This window comes from Triticum urartu, chromosome 5 (assembly GCF_003073215.2).
Source record: "Triticum urartu cultivar G1812 chromosome 5, Tu2.1, whole genome shotgun sequence".
Lineage (NCBI taxonomy): Eukaryota > Viridiplantae > Streptophyta > Magnoliopsida > Poales > Poaceae > Triticum > Triticum urartu.
In genome coordinates, this window is record NC_053026.1 from 394,889,008 (window position 1) to 394,900,942 (window position 11,935).

At 41.2% G+C, this 11,935-nt stretch overlaps 1 protein-coding gene across 1 annotated transcript; it reads left to right on the top strand.

The window, feature by feature from the left end:
• The first annotated feature begins 6,341 nt into the window (after positions 1-6,341).
• On the top strand, positions 6,342-11,689 carry LOC125509246 (annexin D5-like). Its single transcript, XM_048674176.1, has 7 exons — positions 6,342-6,627; positions 9,127-9,272; positions 9,520-9,738; positions 10,060-10,275; positions 10,362-10,451; positions 11,038-11,238; positions 11,342-11,689. Exons 1-6 carry the CDS (start codon positions 6,552-6,554, stop codon positions 11,236-11,238), a joined length of 948 nt encoding a protein of 315 aa, XP_048530133.1. The 5' UTR covers positions 6,342-6,551; the 3' UTR covers positions 11,342-11,689.
• The last annotated feature ends 246 nt before the right edge of the window (positions 11,690-11,935 follow it).

Genomic DNA, 11,935 nt, shown 5'->3' on the forward strand with positions numbered 1-11,935 from the left:
AAATTGGGCCCAATGGGTTGTACCAGTTTCCCCACATGAAGCAAATCGAGATGCAGGGCCGCACACCGTCGACTCCTCCTATCCCGACCCCGACCTTTCTCTCCTTTCTCCCAATCTGGCCGGTTGGACGAATCCTGCTAGGCAACGCCGACGACCACAACCTCGAGCAGACCAGTGGTCCGCCTCAAGTCACCTCACCGCCGGCCTCCGCCCCTATCCTCTGCCCCAAAGCAATCGACCTCGTCTGCCACCCTCTCCTCCTCGCCTCATCGGAAGAGAAGAGAACAGGGAGATCGACCAGGTTAGGCGCCGGTCATGGCGGCGGCCAGATCCGCCACGGCCGCAGCCACCTCTCTAAGGCTCCGATCTTGGCTGCCATGGAGGTCAGAACAGCATGCCGAGACAGGATCTAACCTCGACCACGTGAGAAGACGTCCGCCTGCTCCGTGCCACCGACGCCATGGAGCTTCCCCCTTCTAGCAGGCTAGCATCCATTCTTCTTTGATCCACTATGTTGCCCCTCCATCTTCAACCTCTCTGTAGATTTATTTTTGCATACTTAATCATCACCCTATAGATGAATTATCATTTGTTTCTGCCATAAATGTTGTTCATATTGTTTTCCATATATTTAGTTGGTGTCACAACAGTGATTTGAGCATCATGAAAATATAGGAATAACCCTTAAATTTTGGTCTGTTATGCTGAAACGAGGATATGGCACCATGCAAGCGAGAGCAGCAAGGTGGCTTCTGCAGGTTGCGGCTGAGATTTTCAGCACAAGAAGAGGCTGGGCACCTTTGAGACTTAGAATAGCAGGGTGAGATGGAGTTTTATGGAGCACTAAGGTAGATACAGTTGCGGTACTGTATTTTGAGTAGTGTTTCTGGTTCATCAATTTTGGTATTGGGATTGGTGGCTCTGGCGTGTCGTGATTTTGGGTTGCTATTTACCCATATTCGTGTAATAAGTAGTTGGTTGTATAGAGTTCTGTAGTTGGATGTCGAGTTCTTGTTGCGGTTGTGAGGTGTTTTGTGTCTACTAATTTAAAATCATGGCTGATCCTTGTGACCAGAACTTGAAAAGTTGCTTTGTATTACCAATTTCATTGCTGCAAATGAAATTGGGAGCGGGCAGCTCCTAAAGTCGAAAAAATGTTGTTCATGTTGTGCTACGATCTACACCAATCGTTGATTTGTGTGCCAGGCCACCACCACGGTCGCACCCGTGTCTCCGCTCCATTTAATCACATCGTCCTACGATGCACACATCATAAGTCTAGGAAGTGATACTGGTAAGACAATTAGAATCACATTTTTAATCCTATCACATGCGCAATGTAATCAATGGTTAATTTGCTATCTCAGGTTCAAGAGTTTCTTGGTCAGCTCTGGTCATTGGGATCCCATGGATGCCAGCAATGCATGCAATCAATAAACATATTTGATCATGTCTTCTCGAACCAGTGAGCCTCCCAAGATGAAGTCAATAAACTGGAGCACTCCAATCTATCTGCCACTTAGCCCCTGAAACCAGCATGACTACTAGCCAACTACACTCAAATCATAAAGCTCTACAATCTACTTTAACTATCTCACATGGTATAGTACTAGCGAGCAAAGTTTTTCAGTTGTTCACTAAACTACAGTTATTTTTTAAACCCAAATCATCCTATTGTTGCATAGATGTAAAGTACATATCTGGTAGCTTACGATTGTTCAAAAGACTAAGACCATGATCGTTCCTAAATTTGAGATTTCATTTTGAATTATTTGGTAGGATTAATTGTTTTGTTCTGCTTCAGCTCACTCTTAAATATTGGCAATTCGTGTCCAGAGCCCTTCGCTGGCAACTCACACTCACTGGATGTAGACATTTAGGTGGATGCAGCTGCTCAACCCCAAATTGATTTTTATGTAAGGATTCTTGATATGTATTTAGTTCGTAAGCATCAACCTTATTCAATTTATACTTGAATGTTATCTATGTAAGTGTTTGAGCCAGAACATCTTATGTGGTCATGATATTTGTACCTTACAAAGATTCTGTCTTGATTCTTGAATTTTACCGGGGGCTTTCCTATTTTTACCATTTGATTATTACAATTTTTGTGTATCACATTTGCTGTAAGATAAGCCTTAAAACATATATGGCTTGCCAATCACACCATGATTACAGGTATATACGTTGTTTGCTGTTAGAAAAATAAATTTGTCGTCTATTATCAGTGAATCACAGTAATGATTTCTCCACTCACATGCCATTCCTTTATTAGCTTATTTATTGCATTGGTATTTCACGTGACTTCCTAATTTACTTGTAACACTGATGAAAATGTGCTTTGATAGATGTTCTAGATATATTTTATATTGGTTTATAGCTCGCTGATAATACTATTTTTTAATTTATAATATAGAAATCTTTGCCTTCTTGAACCACTATACAGTGAAGTTTCGTTTTTGTTGGGAGTGCATTATGGTCAACTAATTCGATAGAAATTTTTACCCAGAGGATGCTAAATAAGGAAACAAAGTACACTCGCTAAATTTAATTTCCTTCGTCAAGGAAATAGGAGGTAAATTTTCCTCTTATAGATCCCCTGCTTCTGTTGCACTAAGCTTTTGATCACCATTTGTGATCTTATTCCAGAATCCATGTTATGCATGCCCATACATTTTTTCCTTTGGATAAATGGAATATTACAGAGCCATACATGTTTTTTTTCCTGCTGCTTGTCTTGGCAGTTCGGATTAGTTGTAATTACTACGAACATTGTTGTGTATGTAATCATACCAGTATCTGTGATTCTCGAGATTTTCCCTTAAGTTCTGAATAATATATGTTTATGCAAATTTAGTGGGTTTTATGTTGCCATTTATTTACAAAGTTTCTTATAATTATATATCTTCTATATCTAAATAGCTAGCCCCAGTAAGGTATTTCTCTCAGCATGCAAGCATGCCACCTCATCATTCAACATGCATAAGAAAAGGCCCACCTCAACATGCAACTATGCATATTAAAAATCCACTACAACATGCATGCATGTAAAATTCCATTTTATTATGCTATTTACATTTAATTCTTATATACTTTCAGAAACTATTGTTTTAAGAATTCATGTTCCATATAATCAAAATCTCATTGAAATATTGCAAACATTTCCGCAACAACGTGCGGGGCATTATCTAGTTTTATTAGAAACGGGGTACAGCGCGAGTCAACAGAGACTGTTACAAGCAATCGGGCCTACCCGAGAGTGGCAGAACAGAGCAAAATGAAAGCAGGAAAGAAACTACGGCCTAAAAGGTTTAAATTCGCGCAACATAGCTGCAGCAAAAAATATCTAAATAGCTAGCCCCACTAAGGTATTTCTCTCAACATGCAAGCATGTCACCTCATCATTCAACATGCATAAGAAAAGGCCCACCTCAACATGCAACTATGCATATTAAAAATCCACTACAACATGCATGCATGTAAAATTCCATTTTATTATGCTATTTACATTTAATTCTTATATACTTTCAGAAACTATTGTTTTAAGAATTCATGTTCCATATAATCAAAATCTCATTGAAATATTGCAAACATTTCCGCAACAACGTGCGGGGCATTATCTAGTTTTATTAGAAACGGGGTACAGCGCGAGTCAACAGAGACTGTTACAAGCAATCGGGCCTACCCGAGAGTGGCAGAACAGAGCAAAATGAAAGCAGGAAAGAAACTACGGCCTAAAAGGTTTAAATTCGCGCAACATAGCTGCAGCAAAAAATATCTAAATAGCTAGCCCCACTAAGGTATTTCTCTCAACATGCAAGCATGTCACCTCATCATTCAACATGCATAAGAAAAGGCCCACCTCAACATGCAACTATGCATATTAAAAATCCACTACAACATGCATGCATGTAAAATTCCATTTTATTATGCTATTTACATTTAATTCTTATATACTTTCAGAAACTATTGTTTCAAGAATTCATGTTCCATATAATCAAAATCTCATTGAAATATTGCAAACATTTCCGCAACAACGTGCGAGGCATCATCTAGTTGTATAAATAGACGTGTGCAGTAACGCGCGTAGTCAATGATCTAGTGATGTGTATTACCGAGAGAGCCCAGAGATACCTCTCCGAAACTCGGAGTGACAAATCCTAATCTTGATCTATGCCAACTCAACAAACACCTTCGGAGATACCTTTAGAGCATCTTTATGATCACCCAGTTATGTTGTGATGTTTGATAGCACACAAGGTATTCCTCCGGTATCCGGGAGTTGCATAATCTCATAGTCGAAGGAATATGTATTTGACATGAAGAAAGCAATAACAATAAACTGAACGATCATTATGCTAAGCTAACGGATGGGTCTTATCCATCACATCATTCTCATAATGATGCGATCCCGTTATCAAATGACAACACATGTCCATGGTTAGGAAACCTTAACCATCTTTGATCAACGAGCTAGTCTATTAGAGGCTCACCAGGGACATGGTATTTGTTTATGTATTCACACATGCATTTAAGTTTCCGATCAATACAATTCTAGCATGAATAATAAACATTTATCATGAGTAAGGAAATATAAAATAACAACTTTATTATTGCCTCTAGGGCATATTTCCTTCAAGCTGACCATGATCAAAAGAAGCGTCCTCATTCAATTAAACAAATCCCCTGGGGGGCTTGGTCCATCCTTCATCCTTCCTCTTTGCCTTCGGTGAGTAGGCATTTACATAATTTACTGTTATAGCCCGAATCCCAATCGAGGTTTGGAATGCCTCTTGTGATTTTCCCTCATGAACTAGCTTCCATTTATTCTACCATAAATACCATGCGGTTATAGCAATCAGCTCATGTGCATTTTGGGAAACCAAAGTAGGTAGTTATTAATCAGGCATAAGGAGTAATGCTTTCAGGACTGCCTCTCCCGCTCGGTCCACAGCGCAACTTTTTTAACCACTTCGTATAGCCCCACTTTTTCCACACTTCTTTAGCCTTTTGGCACAGAAACAACACATGCTTAGTATCCTCTTTACCTCCTCCTTAATTGAGCTAGAGGATCTTGAGTACCTAATGACATTATTGCATCATTGGCATGCTTGGTTGCCGTTGTATCATGTGCAAACGTATCGCAGACGTGCTCTCATGATGTCACACACAATGTATTCTTTGAAATGCTTGAAAGTTTTTTAGAGTACGCAAATGGTGTGCCATATTTTTATAGTAGAGAGCAAGAAATTTACAAGAGACCCATGGTCGACGCGAACATCAATTGTCGGCACACCCACACCAACACAATTAGTATAATCTAATCTCTCACAAAACGATCTAGACCACCTACACCGAGTCCTGCCTACTTCCAATCCCTGATTTCATCGAGGATGAACTGCACTAGGGGTGAAGGTCTCCTGACTTGATCATCTCGATGGAACACTCTGGCATTCCTTTGTTTCCATAGCGACCAGGCGATTCCGATAACCAAAGAGTCGAAGCCTCGCTTGTTCTGGACCTGAAAGCACCGTCTGCTTGTGAGCCACCAATCAATAAAGGTATTTGTGACCTCTGGACAAAGGACATTGAGCTGAAGTTTATCGAAGCAGGTGTGCCAGACTCCCCCGCGTAGACGCATTGCGCGAGTATATGATTAATGTTATCTTCTTCCTGTAAACAGGTGTAGCACGCTGAAGAGTGGTCCTGCAAGCCATGGTGAGCCCTTCTATCACGTAAAGATTTTGCACTTGAGTGGAGCCCAGCTACACCAAATGCAAGTAGCATTCGGTGATCGTACCAGGCCACTGCAAAGCCCAGCATATATGGACTTGGCGGAATAGACCCGAGCTAGCTGCGGGCCAAGCAAACCTATCATCTGCCTCGACATCTCTCTGAACCGTAGCTATCACGTGCCTTAGATCAAACCATTTGCACCCCAAAAGAGGTGTCTGGCTCGACCTCCCCAGCCCAACGCTCGTTGACTAGCACCTGTGCGACCGTCCTCGAGTTTTTGATTCTGGTGTGAAAGTAGGGGTTCAAATTGGAGGCTATACTGTGTGACAGAAAATGTGAGGAGTGCTTTTATGATGTCACACACAATGTATTCTTTGAAATGCTTGAAAGTAGGGATTCAGATTGAAGGCTATAGCTGTCAAAATGTGAGGGGTCGAAACAAACATAGCCGAACACTGAAACAATCTGTGCACGTTTGAGGGGCATCGTGATTGGAGAATGGAGGGAGGCGTATTTGTCGTTCCCGAGACGTGGAGGTCAATTGACACGGTCCATCAGCTGCCTGGTACGCCACGTGGAGATAGACCGCTGAGCCGTCCCTCCGTTCCGAATGGCGATGGTTGAGCGGCCATCCAAAACAGCTAGACCTGGTCTACCGCTCCCCACTTCCGGAGAAGACTTCTAAAAAAGAAAGAAAACCTGAAAGCGCGTCACCGTCCGTTTGCAATTCCATTCATTTGCTCCCGTATCAACCATATCGAATCCAATCCAATCGAATCGCCGGAGGCGGAAGCGCGCATCGAACTCGGTCGGCAATGGCGAGCCTCACCTTGCCGCCGGCGCCCCCTAACCCCCGCCAGGACGCCATCGACCTCCACAAGGCCTTCAAAGGTCCGCGCCTTGCCTTTCCCCTCCGATTTCCCCCCTCTCAATCCCGCTTTTTTTGGACCGATTCGGTCGGAGATTAGGGTGAGCTGACGAGCTGGAGGAACGTTCCAGGTAGAAATTGCTATTCCGGCTGCGCGGATTGAAGTCAGTGGTCAAAAGGGGTGCCGACCCCTTAGATTCATTTTGCATGTCAAATTGCTATGAATAATTCTGGTTGATGTGGATTTGTTATTATGAGACTTTAGAGGGTCAGATGTTCAGATACGTGGAGGTTAGAATGGAGCATGGTCGGGTGAGTGATGGTAACTGCAGTACTGCATCGACTGAGGACCTGTTTCTTGACCTGCTCTGAATTTAATTTGGAGCCAAGTGGACTGATATGAGGTCAAGGAGGACGAGTTCTGTCTCAGAGAGACCGACTGTTCTTCTGGCCAAAGTGCAAAACCGTTTAATTGCCGGTTACCCGATAATTAAACTATCCCAAGACTGATAGAATTCTTTTTACAATTTAATGGTTCATAAAAATAAGAATCTGAACTTAGGCGATATTTATGGGCTGATGACCTGTACAATAATTGTGATTACTTATATTCTTTTTTATGAGAATCCTGTAGCTTAAACCAGGCAAAACAACGGTTGCCAAACAAATTACAAGACTTGGAAAATTCTCTATCTGGAAGACCGACAGAGTAATTTTGACACAAAGATTCACAACAAACACAGAAAATATAAAACTAAAACCAAACAGACCAATGAAAGTCTTCCTCTTCAGAAAACCAAAACTCTTGAATCCCTTCTCTAGCCGGAATAGGACACAAAGTCCGTTAAAATCCGCCACGAAAGTAGTCAGCCGTGTGGGGCAGAACCAGGAAAACAGTCTTTGCACATGGGCCGGGGCATCACCCCGAGCTTGGCAAGGAGAGGATCCGTTGTCTTGTCACTGCTCCCGAAAGTCGGGATCCACATGAAAGATCCGTCAAGTCCAAAGGAGCTGAAATGAAGTCCTGCCATAGTGCCATGGTTGACCAAACCACGTTTCTGGAACCCCAGATCGACGTGACAGAAACCCCACATCTCGATCGACGCTGGAGGCAAGGCCGCCATATCGAAGGCAAAGGAGGACAATTATTATGCTGGCTGATTTTGTCTCCGCTATAACCGAGAAAATGAACAACGGCACCTATATATATATGTATTTGTAAAAATCAGCCTCCCCCAACCTTAGAGCTGGGTGAGCGATGATTCACTGGTGAAAACTGCTAGGATGTTAAGGAGTGGCGGCTAGGGTTGTGATTACTGGTATTCTGGTTCACAAATTGATATATCGTCTCCTGATTTCCTTTTCTTTTATTATTATGTATTTCCTTCTTTTCCCTTCCATTCATGATTCTCCTCCCCTCAACCACCCCAACAGTTTCCAACTTCGAGAAAACGCAAAAAGTATTGTGTCTTCATGCATTGATAGAAAAGGAAAGTTGTGTACAAGGCCAAAGAAGGGCAAGACCTGAGAGTATACAGCGCCGTACCCCTAAGAGCTACTCCCTCCGTCCGCGAATAAGTGTACATCTAGCTTTTGTTCTAAGTCAAAGATTTAAAATTTTGACCAACTTTATAGAAAAGAGTAGTAGCATATATGACATCAAATTGATATATTATGAAAGTACATTTCAAAACGAATCTAGCGATACTAATTTAGTGTCATAAATGCTGCTACATTTCCCTATAAAATTGGTCAAAGTTTTAAAACTTTGACTTAGGACAAAACCTAGATGTACACTTATTCATGGACGGAGGGAGTAGGCGCTGCCGGAAGAAGCACCGCATGGCCAACCGCCCCTACTCTCGCCCACAGTTGTGCTTCGGCCCTCCTATGTGTTCAGTACAGCTTAGAATTGAAAATTGTCAACTGCTAAGTGCTCCAAGAAAAGGCTCAGGATCTCATAGTAAAAAAGAAGGGCTCAGCATCTGACCAAGGTCTTTTAAGAATTTATTGTTATGGACGACCTGTGACATAATGGTGCCATAGTAGTTTCTGTAGCAGTAGAGTTGTAACTATTTGGGTTTTGGCCCCAAGTACCATGACTAGTCGAGTTGTACTCCTTATTACCATGATATTTGAGTCGCGCTCCCTAGTACCATACATTTGAGAAGGCAAATGCATCATTTTCCATTTAGTGACCATTACGGTTTATCAATATGAAGTTATGAACTGAAGTTTGTTTCTGCGGTACCACCAATGTTATTGTTTCTGTAAACTAAGTTATTCTTAGATAGGGTAGGAGTAATATATATGGTCTAGTAATTCCTGATGGCTGTGATCAAGTGAGAATTACTAAAAAAGATGCTTCAGCAAATTACTTCTTTGCACAATTTTATGTTTCTACTTGAAATTATAAGATTCGTTATTTATTCAATCAACCTTCATTATATGTCTTCTTTAAAAGTAATTAATCCTTTGCATCCTGATTATGATTTTTTTTCACTTGGTTGTTGGTCTTACAGGGTTTGGCTGTGATACTACAACAGTTTCAAATATACTTGCTCACCGTGACTCAATGCAACGTGGATACATTCAACAGGAATACAAAACTATGTATTCTGAGGAACTTTCACGTCGTATATCGTCTGAACTCAGTGGAAACCACAAGGTATGGAAAATTGTAGAAAAATCTTTATTGCATGATAAATCAAACTATTGCACAGCTATACTGGCTGAAGAGGTATGCTTAATTAATTGTACCAGTATTCACCGAGTAAAAGTATGGATTTGCATAGGTTAGTTCTATATTTCTTAACCAAGTCTATGTTATGCCAGTCCTCAGTATAGTTGAATTACTCAAAATATTGTTGTGGTAGATATGGGTATACGGCTAACCTTGTGGTATATGATTCCAGAAAGCACTGTCGCTCTGGATTCTTGATCCTGCTGGACGTGATGCGACTGTTCTGAAAGAAGCTCTAAGCGCTGAAAGTCTTGATCTGAAAGCAGCTACTGATATAATTTGTTCCAGGACACCATCACAGCTGCAAATAATGAAACAGACATATTATGCAAAGTTTGGTACTTATCTTGAGCATGACATTAGTCAGCAAACATCCGGCGATCATCAGAAGGTTTCATTTCTTAATTTGTAACTTCTTCATCTGATGCATGGCAGTTGAAAGCTATTTGCATTGCTTACTTCTCTATTCAGGACTTGTGCTCGTACATATCATTTCTTGAAACACAGAATTTTGCTGTGTTCTTCTCGGGCATACTGCAGTTACTAGTGAAATGCTATGTTGATACCATTTTGTACTTTCGCTTTATTATATGTTGATGTCAAGGTGATCTGCTGCATGGTCTTCCTTACAGTTTAGACACGTATACTGTTTGGGTACACCTGTCCAAATTGTACATTTTTGTGCTAATGAATGATATGATGTGTATTTCAGATCTTACTAGCCTATGTTGGCATTCCACGCTACGAAGGCCCGGAGGTTGATCCCACTATAGTGACACATGATGCGAAGGACCTCTACAAAGCTGGTGAGAAAAAGCTGGGCACAGATGAGAAAACCTTCATCCGCATCTTCACTGAACGCAGCTGGGCACACATGGCAGCTGTTGCTTCTGCTTACCATCACATGTATGATCGGTCGTTACAGAAGGTAACACTTCTGTTCAGTTTTCCCTTCCCACATACATTTTGGTGCTCTCCTGGATTGTAATAGTGAGTTTCCCTCACTGATGGTAGGTTGTGAAGAATGAAACATCTGGAAACTTTGAAGTTGCTCTGTTAACTATCCTCAGATGTGCTGAGAATCCAGCGAAGTATTTTGCTAAGGTATCTCACCCGTTCTGTCCTCCAAAAAGAATATGTAAACTTCTTTATTTGATATCAAGAGGCAAGCAGCCAAGCTTTCGTGTTTTTGATAAAGTGGTGTTTTTGTACAGAGCATGAATTACAATAGTTTAACCTTTTCATGCCACACTATTATTTCTTAGTTTCTGATTGCCCCATCGTATGCTGTGCATAAAGCCTGCAGGATTTGACTCTTGAATTTCCTTGTTTACTTTGTTTTCACGTTTCCTATTTTCAGTGAATATCTAGTTACAATCCTGATGTGATATATTCTAATATTCTATAAATACTTTCGAATAGACAATGACTTGATTGCTTTGGTACCTGTACCTAACTTCCCACTATAATCCGTAACTGTGCTAGCGGTATTTAGTATCCAGTCTGAACACTAGTATCATTATGGGAATATGCTACTAGGACTCCTACATTTGAATTGACCGATAACCATATAAATTATGACATCTTTATTAAATCCCTTATCAGGACCTCGCTTCTATTTTGTTTATCTCTGACTCTTTTCTCTTTCTTTGGTACTTGTCATTTTTTTTTCTGAACAATGTTAATTCAGGTGTTGAGGAAGTCCATGAAAGGTCTAGGTACTGATGACAAGACACTTGTAAGGGTTGTGGTGACAAGGACTGAGATTGATATGCAGTATATCAAGGCAGAATATTACAAGAAATACAAAAAGCCGTTAGCTGATGCTATCCATTCCGAAACATCAGGCGGTTATCGGACGTTCCTGCTTTCTCTTGTTGGTAGCCATTAGGTAATGTTCACTGGTGCTACTGTCTTTAAAGTACCCGCTTACATATTAAGATGGCAGTGCTCATATTGATCTTGTGTTTTTCTCCACCCTTCGCATTTCTCAGGCTATGTTTCCTCGACCGTACACGCTGCTCTGTTGCATTACTTTACCCTAAAGGCCTAAGCACAGTGACTCTACCTGGCCAAAATGTATGACGTCGTCATCACTGTGTTCTGGAGCTTCCCTGACAACTATTTCTGCTTTCTCTTGGTTTATGCTTGCCTAAAATGTGTGTATATATTATTTGGATCTGGGGACTCTAGTGCAGTGGCTGCCGCTGGTTCCATCTTTCATGGCATGTGTTATCAGTGCAGTTGGTTTGATGATTGTATTTGGCTTTACTGCTTTCACTGAAGTTCACTGTTATTTAACTTTATTGAGAAAAAGGAGTGGCGTACATCCAGGTTTTTTATTTTCTTTTGCAGTTGTTGCATTATGTACTTCTGTTGTGCCAAGTAACATGATCCTGGTTACGGAAAAAAAAGGTACTAACAGGATCCTTGGGTGTTTCCTTTTTTGAGGGGTAGGTGTTTCATATGCAGAAAATAGGTTTTACCTCTGGTTCTGAATTCTGATACTCCCTCCGTCCAGAAAAACCTGTCCCTCAAATGGATATACTAACATTAAGTTAATGCTAAATACATCTATTTGATGGACA